Source organism: Pogona vitticeps, chromosome 3 (genome assembly GCF_051106095.1).
Source record: "Pogona vitticeps strain Pit_001003342236 chromosome 3, PviZW2.1, whole genome shotgun sequence".
NCBI lineage: Eukaryota > Metazoa > Chordata > Lepidosauria > Squamata > Agamidae > Pogona > Pogona vitticeps.
Window position 1 is genome coordinate 79,683,289 of NC_135785.1, and position 20,404 is coordinate 79,703,692.

Genomic DNA, 20,404 nt, shown 5'->3' on the forward strand with positions numbered 1-20,404 from the left:
ATTTTCCTGCATGAAACATTTTCATCAATGAAAGGAAACAGATTTTACATACTACTGCTTTAGGTAGTGACCATACCAAGCTTTGAAAGTTATTTTTTCAAAATAATTTGTTACTTCTTATAGAAATTACTTGTCATTCCTCATTATATTAAAAAAAAAGCAGTGGGTTTTGTTACCCATTTTTTCATTACTCTTTTTTAAACTAGTTAAGAAGTTTTCCTCCAAAACTTGAAAAAAAAAAAGCCACTTAAGACACTTTAAAAATTCTCTTATAAGGGGCTACAGTAATTAGAAAAATACTTATTTAAAATATTAAATTTAATATTAAATAGGTATTAACTATTATTTAAAATATTTTTACCCCAACCTGTCCATATAAGGACTCAAGGTGGCTTATAATTAAAAGTGATAGATAGAAATGATAAATTATTCAAACATTTGTTAAAAATTAAGTATACATTATATTAATAATGTTATATAAAAGCACTATTAAAATAATACAAAATAAAACATTTCTTGTTTCACTCAATCACTTTCACAACCACAGAGTTGTTCCCACTCAATATGTTACACTTGAAATGTAACTTTCTTATAACTCCATTACCAATAAATTGACTCATTACAGGTAAATAGCTATTAAGTCATACTCTTTGACTAGAATTTGAAATTCACAACATTCCACATTGAAATAAAAATCAACACAACACTCCAAACAACTTACAGTCTGTGCTTAGTTCGAGGGAGTATCTGAATAGCATCATCTAATACTTTGAGGCCTGCCTCCCAATCATTTTTATCAGCATGCACTTGAAATAACAATACATACAAGAACGTCCTTAAAGTCAAATCTTCATCGGCACCTTTGAAATAGATCAAAATAATACTGTAAATAACCAATAGGGTCGCTTTATATAAGCAACCCTCCCCCCCGCCCCATACTATCATGAAACCTTACCTGGGAAAAAAGGTGCACTGGATGAACTGCTGCTTTGAAAGTCTATTGTAGGCCACTGATGCAAATGCAACATTTGTTCTGCTTCCTGAATAATGAGGTGAAAGGTGGGAATGGGAGGAGAGAAAGGACATTTTAATGGTATTTAATACAGCCTTGAGAATACAAATTTCTTTGAAGTGGACAGTTGGTTTGGCTGGCAAGAATTACTCTGAACAAGTGGCACAGGCAGGGGAAGAAAAATGTAATGGTCTGTAGGCTACAGAGCTAAGAAGATGAAGACATGGCATTGCTTGTTTATTTTTAAAAATGTACTACCCCAGCAAACACAAATTTGCTTGGCAAACTCCACAAATTTATATGAATTAACCAGCCAATGTTGCATCTTTGGTTTCTAGTTTTGTTTTGAACTGAAGACAAAACTCTACCACAGGTCATGGAATAAAAGTTGTTGGCTATAAATAGTTGTACTTCTGTTTATTACCTGCTTGTTTTTAGCTTCTGAGGCTTTGATTATGCTCTTGAGAAGGACTTCAGTGGGGATTTTAAGCTGTTGCCTGTCTGCTGAAGAACCAATGAAAGGCAAACATGCATTCCAGAAGTGTCTAGATGCTATCATGGCAAGGGCAACATCCCCAGCTTCTCCTGCATATCTACAAAGGTGGAAAAAACACAAAATGAAAACTATGTATCTGGTGAATATGATAAACACTGGCTAAAATCCAGCAGTAAGTCACTAGGGGAGTACGCCTATTGAAGCAGTGATTTGGTGAGTCAACTCTTGTGACTTACTCTTGGATTTCAGCCAATATTCGCAGAAAAAACAACACAATATTCTTGGGCTATCTTTGTAAGGATTAGGTTTTACATTTCCTGCATGTACCAAGGATTTCATATCATTTAAGATTTCTTTTGAGTAAATGGAGGCAAAAGCCTGTAGAGTATATCTACCAATTTCCATTCTAAAATACTCATCTTAAAACTATAAAATAAAAACAAATGGTGAAATTATGAATATTGAATATTCAGTATCTTAAACATTTCTTATTAAATTTTTTTCTTATTGAAACATTTTAAAAATGCACTATGCTAAAAACAACATGCTCTTTTGAATTCACATTCATGACATTCTCCTAACCATTCAACACACTGCTGATATTCTATGGCACAGTACCTACAATTAAAATTATTTTTGTCATTCCAGGAGTTAACAAAGCTGCCAATTTAATACAATTATGTTCTTCTTTCTTTCTTTTGAATCTTTAGTCATATCTGCATTTTCAGATAAAACAGTGGTGTATACAGTTCTAACTGCCTGTTACCATGTGGGACAGAATTCTCAGCTCCTGTGATTTACACATGTCAGATTATCTGGTCAAAATGGTAAAGGTTTCACAGACATATTCATTTTAGTTATACTGTTAAGTGCTTTAATAATATCAGGCCACTCTTTCATAGCAAAAGGACAAGTTCAGCATAACTTGTAATCAGTTGTCATCGTTTCTTCACATTTCCAATACAGAAAATCTTATAGACCTATCATTATAGCTTTTGACGCATTATATGCCATCTGGTCAAAGCAGCTGTCCCTTAAGTTAATACAATGAGGAAAAAAATAATGCTTTATATCCAGATGTTTCCCCAAATATCAGAACTTGCATGGATGACCTACATCGTACTCTCAATATATCACAATTTTTTTCCTTTTGCCCTGTGGTATATTAATATTCCAACAGTACTTCACAGATGTTTTGACACCAAATCTTTCTTACCAACTAATGTTATCAATTCCAAACTACTCCTTAAAACAGAAATATTGTCCTTTTACTTCTTTGTGTAATATTTTGTGTGCATGTCCTCAAGTCATCTGTTCAGAACACTTTTTAGCTGATTATTATATATTTTTGTTATAAATCAAATGGAATTACATTTTCACCACAAAACAAATTTCCTACAAATTCCATTAGGACTAACATTTAAATAGATTATTCCATCTGTTTATTTAAATAGAGTTCAACCAACCTTTTAAAATTTTTTTCATGTTAACAGATTTCCCACTGAGGGGGTTGCTTAAATTCCGAAACTGCAAACTAACATTTCCATGGAGCACGGGCAGTTGCAGTGTGAGATTGCAAGTCAGGCCCAGTCTAAATGGCTAACAACTGGGAGATTTCCTGTCTGCTTACCCCTCCCAACAAATTGGAAAACATACATGCACTGAATTTCTAGGATGCAATGGAGCAATCCAGAAAAAAGCTGGAAAATGGTTGGCCCAGAAATCAGCAAATTTAAGCTTCCACTTGAATTAATCCATATCGGTGATAACCTTGTTAAATACCTCCTTGATTTTAATTTAATAATTTATTTGTTTGTACTTCATACAGGGCTTGAAATAACAGGCAAAGTGTAAGGGGTCAATCTGAAGAATGCGGGATGGTTTCCCACTGGGAATAAAATACACTGGTTGGATGGTTAGGCTATACTCAATCCGTCTCAAAAAGTGAGACAGGTGCAAATTCATTTGAACAGTAATAATATATTATGATAAATAAGCAAGCAAGCATATTAACTTTAGATGTGCATCTTTTACAAGAGCAGAACTCGGCTTCAACTATGGTTTTTGTAGCCTTATTCCCCATTTCAACTTTCTACGTATATCTTTGGGGGTATAGCCTAATGCTACATCTCAGGGGACTGCCAGGCCATCTAATGGTTCCCAACCTTGGGTAACTCAGGTGTTCTTGGACTGCAATTCCCAGATGGCTTCACCACTGGGCTGGCTGGGGTTACTGGGAGTTGCAGTTCAAGAACACCCGGGTTACCCAAGGTTGGGAACTATTGTTCTAATTAGCTTTGGTGGGTTAGAGAGGACAGGAAACTTACATTTCTCTTGATCCATTTAGAGCCTTTACATAATTCTATTTTCTGTTAGAGTTATACCAAAGCAGTTCAGTTCTTTCTGATGCTTTACATAATTTTAAAATTATATAACAATGCCCAGAGTCCAATTAAAGAATTGTGCTGATTTATGTTCATTAGCATAAATTTCAGTGATGAGCTAATGCTAGGTAAAAAGTTAATGTTTGTTGTTGGATACCAAGTCCAGTGACTGGTGGGCAACACCAAAGGCAATTGCTGACTTCTTCACTAGTGACAATTCACAACTGAGATTGATGCCAATGGGCTTAAAGTGATGTACATAAGTAGTAAAGTTCTGTCAACATAATAAAGCCTTTTAAAATGGTAGTAAGTTCCAGAATGTTATGTTTTTGCTGTTTGCATTTTGTCATTTTGAAATGGCAAAATAGTGATATTCAGAAAGCTTCCTGTTTACTGCTCAAGTACATTTTTAGTTCAGATAAGATCTATGACAATAAAAGAGGTCAGTCATCAGCTAGAGTGCTGTTGGTATAAGTCACCAAAAAATTATGTCTGAAAATAGCCAACAACATGTTGAAAGAGGCAGTGGAGCATCTCATTTGCAAGGAGATTGTTCTCAACCCAAAGGTATGTCAGAACTACTCCTCCTTTCCATTTATTTATTTATTTATTTATTTATTTATTTATTTATTTATTCATTCATTCATTCATTCATTCATTCATTCATTCATTCATTCATGGCACGTAATCAAGAGTGTAGTGGCTAGGTAGATTCAGTTGTTTTAGAGGAAAACGTCATCTAGACCAGTGGTTCTTAACCTGTGTTACTCGGATGCTTTTGAACTGCAACTCCCAGAAACCTCAGTCAGGACAGCTGGTGGTGAAGGCTTCTGGGAGTTGCAGTCCAAAACTCCTGAGTAACCCAAGGTTAAGAACCAGTGATCTAGACCCATTTTAGCCTGGTTTCAGGATGGGTTTAGGGATCATAACAGTCTTGGTCACCCTGATACATGACCTGGTTCAAGCTACAGAATACCTCACTGTTTCCCTTACAGCTTTCCATGTTTCTATACTATTGGTTCTCCTAGATCTGTCAGTGGAATTTTATGCCATCAACCATGATTATATTACTGAACTGCATAAGGAGTGAGACGTATGGTGAGACTGTCGCTTTGCTCCTGCCTTCAGACTCAATTACCAAAATAATAATAATAATAATAATTGTAAAAAGTATTTCAGTCCCACAGGCTACTAAGCTGGCTCTCACAGCTGTTCTATTTTTACTGCTGAGTGATGTGATTCATTTTCCCTCTCTGAAGAAAGGAGATAACATACAGAGTGAGAGCACCTTACAAGCAGGAGATCCCAAATGCTTCTACCTGGTTTTTAACAAGGGAATATTCCTGGGCAGTGGCAACCAACCCAAGATAAGAAGCATTTGTGTGTTTGGGTGGGAGGAGGTTAAACTGAAACTCCCCCTATTCATTCTGATAATGCTAATGGCAACTAACTTTTTCCATTACACCTTAATCAAGAGAGATTGTGTACAACCTAGACAGGTGCTTGATTGTCATGGGAGGCTGGATTAGTCCTAACAAGTTGAAGCTGAATTACTACTTCATCATATCTGGAGTATTGTATGTGCCATATCCCCTTTTCAAAGAAATGTCCAAACTGTTTTACAACAATTTGCTACACTTTAGAGGCCACAACTTACCTTGCACTTGCAACAAAACATTTTGATGCCACTGCACGCAAATGCTTTTTGCCAGCCAGATTTTCCATCATACTCTTCCCTTGTGTACAAGCAGCAATACTTAACATTTCTTGTCTGGCTGTGTAATCATTCCTGTCCAAAAAAGGTCAAAAGTATTGTCAACTGAACATAAGAGTATTATGGATCAGCAACTTTCAAGGCACAGAATATTTCTGTTTCCCTTACCAGTGGTAAAATCTGTGAATCAGACTGAATGAACTTGAAAAAGTTTTAAACATCATGATAACAATACTACACTTTGCTCAGAAAATAACAACAACAACAACAACAACAACAACAACAACAACAACAACAACAACAACAACAACAACAACAACAACAACAACAATAATAATGTACCTTTCATATAATAATAAGGAGTAGGCCTCATTCTATGAACTAATTAATCACAATCTCTTTTGTCTTTTTGGTTTTGACTATGAAAAGACAAAGAACTGAAGTCGGAAAGGACTGAATAGGAGTTTTTGCTAGCCACACATATGCACATGGACAAGCACATACTGCTTGGCATGGAAATGAATGCTACCACTTAAAAGGTGCAGAGTAAAATTAATCTAAACCAGATATCCCTCTAATCTTTATATGGTGAGCAGACAGATCGTAAAATTAATCTCCTGCACACATGTAGGACTGAGAGACTTCAAACTGGTGGTGCTTGAAAATAAGCAAACCTATGAGAATCCACAAGCAACATAACCACAATATCCTAACATGCTTAGGGCAAGATCATTTCAAGGGCTTACATGCTCCCTCCTCCTGTCTTCCCCCTTGTTATGCATCCCTGTCTCCTAACCTTCCATGGCTTGCTTTACCTAACGATGTCATCATACAAGCTTGCTGGTGTTGGCCTAGTTAACAACTAATCAAATTTGTCTTTATAATTAGCATTTGAAGCGAATAAGCAAACTCTGCTTACTAAGCAATCCTGGGTAAACATCATCCATCCAATAAATATACATTTTTGTTCCAAGAAAATTCCACAACTTATAAATGGTGGAGAAAATCCATAGAGGTGACTTATACATACTGAGTTTCTTATTTGAGCCATCTTTTTGTTCTGTGTCATCCACTCAGAACTGACTTATAGCAGCCGAAATAGGGCTTTTAAGGTAAATGAGATATTTAAGGAATAGTTCTACAAGTTCCCCACTGCCAGTCAGCTGGCTGAGTGAGGATTTGAACCCAGGGATCTCTCTGTCTACTACGTTATTCTGGGTATCCCAAGTCATCTCAGGAGATCAGAAATATATCTCAAGAAGATTTTTGTTATTTCTTGTAAACCTCTTTTCTCCATTTGTCACATCAAATAATCCTCACACTTCAATAATATCTCCACAACCATTATTCTGATATTTTGCCTGAATACTGTGATATTTGAACAAACAGAATATCATATGTGAACTGCTTTGACACTTATTATTTCATGTATGAATTCATCTAGAATAATTATTTATTGGTCAATTCTGTTCTGCTTCTTGTGGGAATATGAAGCAGCTCAGCTCACAGGGGAATTTCCTGTCCAGTTACATACATATCTACAGTAGTTTTCTGGCAGAAACAGTACATGGCCATTCTGCACACCATCTGCATAAGCTCAGTGTACCAGACTGAAGTGTCAGCTGATTCAAGTTTAGCAGTTTCTCTGTCCTGAACAAAGTGTTCTTTTTTTTTTCCAGCTCAGAAGGCTGGCTTTTGTCACAGGAATGAGGTCAAGCTTATCGCTAATAAGCTGTCAGTTAAATGATTTGATTGAGGGCCAAAAGACATTTTTTTTCCTGAGGGGAGAAAGGCAGTCAGGAGCTTGAGCACCAAAGTGGGCCCAAACGAAAGATTAAGTACACTCCCGCTATCTTGCAATCTTCTTCTCATGGCTATAAGCTTTATGGACAATTTTCAGTCTAAAAGGACAGTTACACACAATTGTAATTTCTACTTTTACACTGCACTTTTTAGCCTCATGATGACAAACCAATATGGTGCAACCATACTTATGTCCATTAGAGGGCAGCAAAGCTCTACTTTAAACACTGGGAAAAGAATTGTATTTCTGAAAGCATTTTTCCCATTGTTCCTCCTGTGCCTCCATATTGACCTTTGAATATAAAGATACATAATGAATTGTACTCAAAAATAGCATTCTCCTTCATCATTAGCATTAGCGTCCACCATTAAAAGTGAACTTTAAATGACATTATTCTCATTCATTAAATCTGGAAATAGTTTGAAAGCATTTCACACGCTAAACAACATTCAGAACAGAATACGGCATACTGAAGTGTCTGGTTTACGGAAAAATGAGGATAAAGAAAATGCATTTACAAAACAATTATTAAATGAGCCAATGTCTCAGACACTGAAGGCAAGAATCGCCACAGTGTGTGCAGAGACAATGGAAGAGATATTAATACACCACTGCCTCAACTTATGGCCGTAATCCATTCCAGAAGATGGACATAACTCAAAATGGTTGTAAGTCAAAGCATGCATTCCCCATGAGAACACGATTAATCCATTTCAGGGGGAAAAACACCCCAAAAATAAAAATAAAACACTGCAAGCCCCATAGGAATGCTCTGGGGCTGAAAAAAATGTGTAAGTTATGATTACTTACATTCCTCTTTTCTTTGCATCCGTGTTGTGCAGTGCTTTATCATCTAAGTCCAAAGCCTTCTGAGAGCAAGTCATGGCTAATTCATGGTCATGGCTTGTGTATGCATAATGTGCAAGCCGAGTCAATGTCTGAAGTTGCACTAGTGAGTCTGTCCAGTTGCACTCCAAAGCCATTTTCACCAGCTGTAAATAATACTTGGGTAAGGCTGTTTTTCTGGGACCACAGTGTTAACACTTAGCACTGTGAGTCTACAATACTCTGAAGTAACACTTAGGGCAGTGGTTCCCAACACTTTTTTGGGTCACAAATCTCTTTTATAATAGCCAAGTAATCTGCAAACTCCAGCACCACATTTAAATAAAAAGAAAAAATTTAATGAAATCATCCCTTCTCAGAAAGTAGCAGTTTCTTTCTCCCCCTGAAGGGCCTGTTTCTCATACATGCACATACATGCTAACTTTAATATCTGGCTCTGAAATGTCAAGAAAGAAATTATTTAACAAGGGCTACAACACATATTCTACTTCATAGAAAACACTTTGCAACCCCCTTTGAAATTATGGCCCCTGGGCTGGGGAACACTGGCTCAGGGAGTACCTGATGCTGAAGTCCTACTGGAGCTGTGCAGCTGAGGACCTCTTAGGAAATTTGGATGGCAGACTACTGGGTGCCATGTGTAGAAGTGGGATAAATAAAACTAAGAGATGATTCAAGGAAAGCTATTTATTTATGATCAATAAATATAAATATATTATAAGAATTTAATTCAAACATATCTCCTTTGTATCTTCCCGCCCACCCGTAAGCGTGCCCCACCCACCCATGAGTGTGGAGGGTGCCACGCCCCTCACACATGGACCCTGCCCCCTCAACCGGTCCGCAGTTTGGAAAAGGTTGGGACCACTGCCCTAGAGGACCTGATTAATCCCCTTCGTCTTTCCCTTTACATATTGAATGAGAACAAAACTGTTCAGAATGTATATTTACCTAAGGCTACTGAGAATGCAGCTGCCTGTCTTACTCTCTCTTTTATTCTTTTCTTTTTTAAATTTAGATTTCATAAGCCTTATTTATTTCCTTGAGGGATCCATTATAGCGCAGAAAGGTGAAATATAATCCCTTTCACATCATTAATAATTTCCAATTAAATTACATTAAAATTACTTGATAAGCCACCTGAAAAACAGATGATAAAGCAACCAAGCTGCTTTAATCATCTGGCAGCCCAACCAGTAAATTAACTTTCTAACATTTCAGCATAAAAAGTTAGAACTGTGAACTCAACTCAATTATTTAGATGGCACACAGAGGCATACAGAAATACATTCATTACGTATGAATTTCATTAAAGGTATATTCTGCTAACAGTCATAAGCACAAGATTAAAAACAGCAACAACATACTTGTGACAAGTTGGGAAGTGAAAAGTCCATGAGACCCAAACCATTACATGAATACATTTCGACACCAATAAATACTTTTGCCATAGGCGTGGATCCTTCATCATTGCTCTGTGTAGGGAAGGAAAAAAACAGTCAGGCTCAATGTTTTCAGAGATAACAAGACATACTATGGAATGGATAAAGACAGAAGAATTACATTACCTAGTAATTTCCATGTATAATTTTACTGTACTTTACGTAAATTATGGCTCTAGCCTAACCTTCTCATTATTTTTTCTCTTTCTAGAAATACTGTTTTGCGAAAGAACATTCTATTATATGGAGACCACTAGGTTTCAGACTCAAAAGCACCGTGCTCTTTCTTCCATTTCACCTGCAAAACATTACTTGATGCTTCAAACAGGAGGTCCAGGAGGGGGAAGAATGAGACATCTGAACCATCACATTTTGCGACAGGAATCAGCAGTTTCCAGAAGTTCACGGTGCTTACTTATCTGCCCCTGGGCCTTGGAGGGCTGTATCTACCCCTTTACATTTCATCACCCAAAAAGTTTTGTTTCTTCCTTTTTAACAGGAAAAATCCCCTCACACAGTCTCATGACTATAGGGAACAATTTTGTCATTTTGTGGTTGATTTTGAGTTTAGAAGACGCTTGTGCTTCAGACTGAAATACTCAGTAGTTGTCATGTTGTATTAAATGCAGAGGATACAGACTAGAGCCACCAATATATGTGCAGCTACCCTGATGGGTGGCTGCATATATATTAACTACTTGTTCAAACATTGTGTAGTTGTGGACAAAATGTATACTAAATTTTATTTTTTAAAGTAAAAGTGTACATTTTCCGAAAGGCAATCCTAAGGTCCCTAGGAAAACACCTCTGGGGCTATAGGGTACATTGGATGCTCATTTCGGAGAGCAAAGACAGAGGTCTCACTCTCAGCTAACATGGAATCCTCCATAAAGAAGTGGAGAAAAGAAGCTTGCAGATTGTGTTGCAGCGGATCTATGCCAACACTGGTAGCTGATGCAGGTGAATTATCCCCATTGATTTCAATGGAGAGAAGCTATAAGAAAAATAAATTAAAAATGGCTGGCATGGTAGTAAATGTTGCAGAGTTTTGAATTTTGGGTTATTCCTCTAGCTGCACAGTGCAAGGATTCACAGACCAGAATAGCTTTGAGTTTCCCAGATTAGCACACCCCTTTTTCTCATTAACTGGCACTTATAGCTGCCGATAACTCAGTTTGAGACATTAGTAGTTGAAAGAGTAAAAACCATTTCTTTAATGGCAGATGTGAACAATTCAAACAGCAAACTGATAAACATATCAGCTTTCAGCAACAGACCTGAACCAACTCAAGAGAGAGGAAAAAGCACACAGCAGAGAGATGGGACTCTCTTTGAATTCTGAGGCAGGGAAGGAACACTTAATTAATGCTGGATAGACCTAAAGTCACCACCAGCCCAGAAGAGTCCCTCGCACCCACACATTTTCCAGGCAGCATGTGAGATTGTGAAAGCTCCAACAGTTTTTTAAAAAAGTTGAAAACCCCTGTTCCTCCCTCTTCTCTGCCCTGCCAGCACAGGCCTGGTGGAGAGCTCTAATTTAGCAGCTTTCTCAAGTAAGTGCCTAGATCCCCTATCCTTCCATTTTCATACACTGATACTATATGAGTGGCCTGACAGTGCTAAATATATTGCAAAAGCATCTACAGTACCATTTTCTCCAGGCCCTCAAGCCCAGGGTGGTAAGGAACAGCAGCTGTAGAGCTGCATGCATGCTAAATCTTCCGACATGAAGTATAGGAAGGTCAATATAATTGATATGGCAAGTGCATACCCAGGAGCATAGGGGGCTGGCAGTTGAATAGAGATAAGCCTGAAATGTTACAGGAAGCCACTATGCATCATTCTTCTGCTGCCTAAGGTGCAGGACTGCAGCCACAGAAATCAAGTATTTATAACATTATTATTATTTATTATTTATTTATTTATTTATTTCATTTATATGCCGCCCACACTACCCAAAGGTCTCTGGGACATTTAACTTTTATTTCCGAATAACAAATAATTCTTTTCCATATGTTAGACAGAATGGATACCTCATCTTCAGATCCATGCCATCTCACAATCTGATGCTGAACTAATTGTTTGGCTTTCACCCAAGTAGCAATAACCTGTTGACGCATAGCAATAGGCACCGGCTCATCAGGCACGCTTCCATTAGGCAAACGCATGGCAAATTCACAAACCTGATGAATAACATTTACCAAATGTCAATGCAAAAGGAGAAGGAATGCAAAAGGCACTATTAGCAAATGTACTGTGTTACCCAGAAGTTGTCATTGGTACATCTTCCCCTCTAGAAATTAATTGTGAGGTTTATGATGGGCACAATTTCTTTGACATTTGAAATGAGGCATGTAAATAAATACAAGCCTCTTTCCTCTTCTCTCACTGCTGCCACAGGAACAAGAGCAGTAAGGGGTTCAGGAACATGAGACTTTTATCCATTGTTCCCCAGGCTCTGATATGTCACCAGTAGGGGAAGAGGGAAGCTATGTGGGAGGCTTTGGAAGAACATAGTGACCAAGTCTGTCACATCCCAGGAGGTTGAATGGATAAAAGGAGAAGAGCACACCATTAAAAAAAAATCAGCTTGTTACTACCATAAAGCTTGGCGAGGTTTCCTCCTGCCCCTAACTCTTGCTAGATAACTTCTGATTATATGGATCTCAAAAGAGGAAAAAGAAAAACGACAGAGGCTGTAATGTTTTGTGTCTCTGAAACTTCTGGAACAGAGAGCAAATGAAAGCTGGGACAATAACAAGTAGGTGAATGCTTCCTAAGAAGTGTATAAAGACTTGCCATAATTAACTGATTATTAGAATTGGGAAATATTTAGATTTACTCAGCATTTTAAACGGAGTGCCATATTCTGACATTTCTTCCTATTTGGTGGCATGTGAACAAGGATGTTGCTGTTGAAAAGAAGCTGAGGAATCAACTGCTAGATAGCTCAGTGGTTTACTGTAGGTATCTGGCAACGAAGCCAGAGGTTGCAAGCTTGATTCTTCACTGTGCCTCCTTAACAGGGGCTAGACTCTATGATCTAGGGTCTCTTCCAGCCTCTGGTGTGAAGAAGAAGAAGAAGAAGAAGAAGAAGAAGAAGAAGAAGAAGAAGAAGAAGAAGAAGAAGAAGAAGAAGAAGAAGAAGAAGAAGAAGAAGAAGAAGAAGAAGAAGAAGAAGAAGAAGAAGAAGAAGAAGAAGAAGAAGAAGAAGAAGAAGAAGAAGAAAGAAAAGTAGTATTTCCAGTTTACTCCAGAATATTGTTCATGAATGTGCAGAAGGCAATAGTCAAAATTCTAACCACTACCAACTCTGGCCCAGATCTTGTCTGGCCACTGTGGAAGGGGGAAGGAGCCAATTCCAAGGAGGATGTCAACCATTCAATGGACAAAAAGGCAGATCAAGAAAGTGTTCTCTGCAAAACAGTATTCAGGAGGGAGAGAGTAAGGTTTTTCTCTTCAGTAAACCTAGTACTTCCACATACTGCAACCATCTTAGTAGTGCTTTTCATTGCTTTTGTACCTTTGCACTTTGGTGGAGAGCAACAGTTACAAGGATATGTTGGGGGTGGGGGAGGAAGTAGCAACCAGCAATCTTTACAAGTTTCTTAATTTGGGCTCCCCACAATCTGCTGTTCCTCTTTTTCATAGCATCATTCTCATACCGAATGAACATCTTGCTCTTTTTGTAGGGCTCTTTGGGTATATTTTTCGTCCCCCGGAACTCACTCATGCCCCTCACCTGCTTTGGACAGTCCTCCTGACTCTCTGCAGCAGATGACAAAAACTGAAGTAGGGGAAAAGGGTAAAATCCAAAAATGTTCATCCTGCCGGTGGAACGCTATCCACCAGTGAAATCAATGGTGTGTGGGGCACAGCAATGGGGAGGGGTAATCCATTTCACTGGGGGATGCCTGTCATCAAAAAACAATTCCCCTTGATTTAGTTTCTCTTTCCCCTCCAAAATGCTCCCACCTTTAGAATCTATTCTTCAGAAATATTCTCCAACACTCTGTTTCAAGATTTGTATATGTCAGCTCCTGGTCAGCTAAGACCAACAGAATGAAAAATATGTACCTCTATGGCTGCCTTAATATCATGCACTCCTGCTGGATCCACAGAGAGAGTTGGGGTAGCAACTGTTTTCTCAAATACTTTTGGAGGTGGCTTTTTACGTCTGACAGGCCCTTCTTCTGTAACTTTCTTTTCATCAGGTTTAGAAACTGGTTTTGGAATCCAGGGGAGAATGAGGCCCCGGGCCAAGGCATTACATAATGTCACCAAAATAGTAGTATTCCTGAACAAAAACAAAAACAGGAGAGAGAGAAAAACCTAAGATGCACTGTTACGCATTACAGCTTTTGCTGTGTTTTTAGTATAGCTTATGTTCACCATTTCTAAGAGTGGCATATGTTTGTTCCTTTTTAATATTTCTATACTTACTATCTTTAGCTTAAATATTGTCTTTCAATGATGTAAGCCACCTTGGGTCCTTTTTAAAGAGAAAGGTGGGGTAAAAATATTTAAGATAGTAATAATAATAAAATTAATAAATTTTATTACCTATCTCATCCTTATCCTAGAGAAATATTTCTTTTTAAATAGAATTATATCAGGATTGGGGATATATCCTGTAGATGCCTCACTGAAAGTAAGGGTTATCAAATTCAATGGGACTTACTTCTCAATAGACCATACACTGATCAGCCACAACATTAACACCATCTGCCTAATATTGTGTAGGTCCCCCTCCTGCTGCCCAAACAGCTCTGACGCATTGAGGCATGGTTTCCACAAGACATTTGAATGTGTCCTATAGTGTCTGGCGCCAAGACATTATCAGCAGATCCTTTAAGTCCTGCAAGCTGCAAGGTGGGGCCTCCATGGATCAGATCTGATGTTCTAGCACATCCCACAGATGCTCAGTCGGATTGAGATCTGGGGAATTTGGAGGCCAAGGTAACACCATGAACTACTTGTCATGTTCCTCAAACCATTCCTGAACAATTTTTGCAGTGTGGCAGAGTGTATTATCCTGCTGAAAGAGACCACTGCCATCAGGGAACACCATTGCCATGATGGGGTTACATGGGCTACAACAATTTCTAGGTATCTGGTATGTGTCAAAGTAATTTCCACATGAATGTCAGGACCCAAGGTTTCCCAGCAGAACATTGGCCAGAACGTAACACTGCCTCCACTGGCCTGCCTTCTTCCCATAGTGCATCCTGCTGAAGTCTCTACTCCAGGTAAACAATAAACATGAACTCATCCATCTATCTGATCTAAAATGTGATTCATCAGACGAGGCAACCTTCTTCCATTGCTCCATGGACCACTTTTGACACTCACATCCCCATTATAGGCACTTTTGGCAGTTGAGAGTCTTCATGGGCTCTCTGACTTGTCTGAGGATACAAAGCCCCATATGCAACAAACTGCAATTTTGTGTACACAAATGTGTTCTGACACATTTTTATCACAACCAGCATTAGGTTTTTCAGCACTTAGAGCTACAGTAGCTCTTCTGTGTTTTCGGACCAGACGAGCTAGCCTTGGGCACCTGCAACCATGATGCCAGTTCACCAGTGTTTCTTTTGGTTGGTACTAACCACTGCATACGGGGAACACACCACAAGACCTGCCATTTTGGAGATGCTCTGACCCAATTGTTTAGCCATCTCTTTTTGGCCCTCATCAAATTCACAGATCTTTTCGCATGCCCGTAATTTCTGCTTCCAACACACAAAATTCAAGAACTGACTGTTCATTTGCTGCCTAACAAATCCCACCCTTTGACAGGTGCCACTGTAACAATGTAATGAATGCTATTTCCCCTGTCAGTGATTTCAATTTTGTGACTGATAATGTATATAGATGTGCATTATAAAAGGTATTAAAAAACTTAAGAGGCAGTTCAAATAGACGTAACAGTAAAACCCATCAAAAGTGAAACTTTGTTTTTGTACACCATGCATGTAAAAGTATGGATAAAGAATTGAGTATACAAATTGGCTGCAACTTAAAATATGAAACCTAAGTTTTAAGAGAGAAAAAGCCTCCTGAGGAAACTGCAAACACTCTGAAGCATCAGATTCTTAAAATCAGAATTTAGATTTATTTTACAGGGTGACCTACTTATACAGTGGTTAAAAGATATTTATCATAACTTCCTTTTAAATATGAGTCTTATAACTCAAAGGCTCCCTTGTCTTGTCTGAGATAATGCTTAAAAAGTGTGAGGGCATAGGTGTGGTTACCCTACTGGCAGGGAGCAACTTACTGTGGGCCACTTTGGAACAGTCGGGCTTGATTAGAATGATCTAATTAGAAACGGCTCCTGCCAACATTGTGAAGTGGCCTAATAAGCGAAGCACATCAAGAATAACAAAAATCACTTCCCCTGCTCAGCAGAGGGAAGGGGAAGAGAGAGAAAAATGTTTTGACTGCACATAGACTATCTCTGATGTGCTTCATCAGTTAAAAAAATAGTTAAAATATTTTCTCTGTCTTCTTTTGAAGAGCCTGTCCAAAAACTGCCTGCTGCGAATGCTACTGCCATGGATTTGTCTGTGGGCAGTTTCTCAATCAGCTCTTTAAAATGCAGCAAAGAAAATATTTTTTAATTTTTTTATAGCTGAGGTACCACATCGAAGACCATCTATATAAAATCAAAAGAATTCAGTTTATTTATGATAATGCCATTATGACTTGAAAAAACTTTGGCTTAGTCATTTTTAAAATCTTTTACAACCTGTTTTGAATGAGTAAAAGTTGATTTGAATAAAATATTTTTCTATCAGCTGAAATATACTGTCAGCTACTTATATATAATTTTTAACCAAGGCTACACTCTAATTGGTGTTCATGCAAAGTTTGTGTAATTTTCTATAGCTAAGTTGACAAGGTGCTGTGGTATATTTCAGATTCATGACTAATCATGAACCTGATTGCACAACTAAAGCATGCCCCAGCACCTTGTCAATTAGCTGAAATCAGCTGTAGCAAATTAGATAAACCTTAAGCAAACAACAGCTGGATTCCAACCAATGATACAGCATGCCAAAAATGAAACTGATAGCAATAAAAACCATTAAAATTAGTATTTCATGATTGCTCTCTTAAAAAGATAGATGAAATAATCAGCTAAAAATCTTCTAGAACATACCCACAATGTCCAGTGTTTCTTATTGCACTGAATAGAGTTTGCAGCGGTTCAACAAGCTCTCTTTGCCTTTTTGAAGCAATTAGATGTTTATTGTGATTTAAGACATACACCACAGTGTTATGGACAATCCAGGCTTCATTTAAGTCTTCCCCAATTTTGGCGGCCCGCAGAAAGTTTTCCATAGCGTATTTCGATAACTGGTCTATCCAGGTACTAAAAAAAAAAAACAATGAGGAAGAATATTTAGTTTGTCATAACCAGAATGAAATAAACTAGCAAAATGCATGCATTTATGATTGTTCTGAGGAAAAGAATTCCTTAGGTCCCTGAAATATTATGATTTCCAAGTACTATTGCAAATGTTAAAACCATTTTGAATAGAAACTGGCTCACAGGGATGCATTTGTGCTCTCCATTGCCAATGCTGCAACTCAGGCCCCCTCATGTCAAATGGAAAATAAAGTAGACAGCAGATCCAGCAACAGATACCTGTTGTTTCATTTGTTTTGACCTTTAGTACCGACTCAAGATGTATATAGAATTGAAGATTAGTCATTACAACAATTTCAATGTGTAGTTTAATGTGATTTTAGTGATGGCAGTTAACTGCTCTGAGCACCATATTTTTTTAGGGAAAAACTTCTATCACCTCTAACCTCTGTATGTGTAAGAAATATAGAATGACCTTGAGGTTAAACCTATCTAAACTGGCCTCAAGTTTTAAAAACAGATGGAAGCTATGGTGAAGGCTTACTGGGAACGCAGCCCCTCACACTTCTTTCCAACAGATATTCTAGCCACAAGGGACTGTCCGTTCGGTTCCCAAATGGAGTAGTCACTAGCCTGTTGTACCACAAGTTTTTAGTATTTAGTTACACTGGCTTGTTCAAGTAAGGTTCAGTAGAAGCAGCAGAATAGTTATTAACAACAGATTAACCATGGAAAGAGTAATTTTAAAAAGAATGAAATTTCCACTAGACAGTTATTTAATGCAGTAGTTTATCAAACTGATTTCTAATTATTTTAATGCGGGCCTACTGCTTTTCAGTTTCTGCAGGATTCTGACTAATTTATCCACCATGACAGGGTCCTTCAGGACATAAAAGATCTGTTAACCATTATGCCCGCCTCTGCTGGAAAGCTGAAATACGCAGCCATGTCGCTCCAAGCAGCATTTCCAGTTCATACTGTCATGCCCCATGAAATTTATGTCATTTTTACTTAATAAATGGCTGCAGGTCGGTATAAAACCTATGCTTTTTTTCTAATTAAAGAAAGTGAAAGCTGTTTCAAGGGTCTCTGTTTCAGGTGTCTGTTGAACGGTACATAAAAAAACAGTTGGCTCTGGTCACTTAGGTCTTTATTTTTTTTTAATGGAGTCAGTATATAAAAAGGTACCCCTGGAATTATTATGCTTTTAGATCATTTCCTCCAAGTGGGTTTACATTAGACCTTTTCCCCATAAATTTCCAGAAAAAAGCATTTCCAGTCTTCTTACAAGAAGACTTGCACGACACAAAGTTGTGTGAAGAATCCAGGGCCCATTAGAATCACTTGCCAAAATATTTTTTTTAATTCTGTATTTCTGTAGTTGGACAAATTTATTTCATCTGGTGACACCATAGGTTCTTGAATTCTTCACATAGTCAAGGTTTAACTGAATTTAATCATGAGAGGACTATAACAATGCAAAGAAAATGAGCATACAGGTGAATGCTGTGTTATATACACAATGGAGGTCATTTACTTAATCTGCTCTGCAGATTATCTCCATATAGTGTTATAGTGCAGGAATGGATGTAAGATGGACTGGAAATTCACAAAACAGTGTCTGAATGAGAAGAAACAACTTTCCTCCATATTCTTCACTGAGTAAAATGCTATCACACACTGATTTCTTGAATGACACCTAGCACTCTTCCAGTTTCCAACTGATTAGCAGAACTACTCCCATATTTCCTACACATTTTCCTTTCTACAAACATCTACAATCCTCTGCCACATAACAGTGGTAAACAGAATTAATTAACAGAACAATCATATGCATGTTTACTTTGATGTTCCACTGAACTTCCCCAGAAAAGTTCCCCAAGGGACCTAGAGACATCAAAATTATGGAGAGGCTCCTATTGACTCTCTGTTACAATCCCTCCAAGTTTGGTGAAGACTGGGTTTCAGACATCCAAGTTATACACCTACAAAGTGGATCCTGCTGGCTTGGGGAAACCCAATCTTCACCAAACTTGGAGGGATTGTAGAGGACCGTCATGGGAAGCTTCTCTGTGATTTTGGTGTCTCTGGGTGCCTGGGGGTGTCAGTGACTAGCCAAATGAATGATGAATCAAAATCACTAAAATTCGTTGATTCATATTAATCCGGGCATTGATTCATATGACTACAAATTGACAAATTAGTGATTTTTTGAATGAATTTGGTGATTTGCTTTTTAATTCATGAGCATCGCCTCCTAGAGTCGGACACAACTGGACTAAAAATGTCAAGGGGAACCTTTACCTTTATCTTTACCCATCTTTAATAAACAGACAGACAGAACTAAAAACTGTACATCTTATGGAGTGCAAAATTGTACATTTAATAGAGAAGTAGTCTGACATCATCACAAGTAGAAGCAGTTACAGAGGTAAAGCAAGGCACAGACTGGATGAATTATGGAAGGAAATCCATACTTCCACCAAAATCAGATTTGGGTGAGTGGGATTTGTTTAATGCAATCTGTACTTATAACTACAATGATCATTAATGTCTTGGAAAATTCATTGAATAATTTTCCTGGCCTTAAATGTCTCTTCAGTGAAGGGGCTCAAAAATATGTTGCCCTCAACAAACCATGAGCATGTGTCTCAAAGTTAAATAATCATAAAAATAAAGGGGAGAAGCATGCCTCTATTGATTCATTAAAAACTGAAACTATTTACTGCTAATCAACTTTTGCATATCTGATTTGAATCTTCATTAACAATTTGTTTTTCTAAATTTATGGAAAAAGTAGCACTAACATTTAAAATTCAAAATTTAGTTCATACATCTAGCTGAGCTAAACTTTAAGGGATGACTGCTCTGATAGCACAATACACCAAGCAAGTAACAATTCTTCAAACCACACCACCTGTATGTATTCCATTCTGATTCATGCCCAGTTTGCGATTGGGCATGTCCTGCAGAGTGTGGACTTGTATCTACAGGGATGACAGCATGATCATTGAGCTGAACACCTTCCATTCTCAGTAAATGAATTGTTGCCTAGAAAGGAACACACAGGAAAAATCAGCAAACAACAATGAGAATACATACCACACCAAAATTATTTGATACTCTTCATAGCGAACACAGATATTCATTTTTTAAAAAAACTGGAAACATGGGATCAAGTCCAAATTCAAAGGATTTCCATCTGTTCCAAGCATAACTACTGATACCATCTTACTCCACCCCACCCCTCATTTATACATCTCTATAGCTAGCCAGAGATGCAGCTGGCTGGATAGCTGGCTGTGGGGCCAGAGGTTGGGAGTTCAAT

The 20,404-nt window shown here is 37.9% G+C and overlaps 1 protein-coding gene across 1 annotated transcript in view; it reads right to left on the reverse strand.

Annotated features, from left to right (window-relative positions):
- The window catches only part of CFAP46 (cilia and flagella associated protein 46), a 108,976-nt gene that overhangs the window by 50,223 nt on the left and 38,349 nt on the right, over positions 1-20,404 (reverse strand). Inside the window, exons 18-27 of the mRNA XM_072995373.2 lie at positions 19,994-20,127; positions 16,867-17,079; positions 13,776-13,995; positions 11,732-11,881; positions 9,624-9,731; positions 8,221-8,402; positions 5,550-5,681; positions 1,437-1,605; positions 956-1,040; positions 722-860 (exon numbers count right to left, since the gene is read on the reverse strand). Coding sequence (XP_072851474.2) covers positions 722-860; positions 956-1,040; positions 1,437-1,605; positions 5,550-5,681; positions 8,221-8,402; positions 9,624-9,731; positions 11,732-11,881; positions 13,776-13,995; positions 16,867-17,079; positions 19,994-20,127 — 1,532 coding nt within the window. The remainder of the gene's footprint in view (positions 1-721; positions 861-955; positions 1,041-1,436; positions 1,606-5,549; positions 5,682-8,220; positions 8,403-9,623; positions 9,732-11,731; positions 11,882-13,775; positions 13,996-16,866; positions 17,080-19,993; positions 20,128-20,404) is intronic.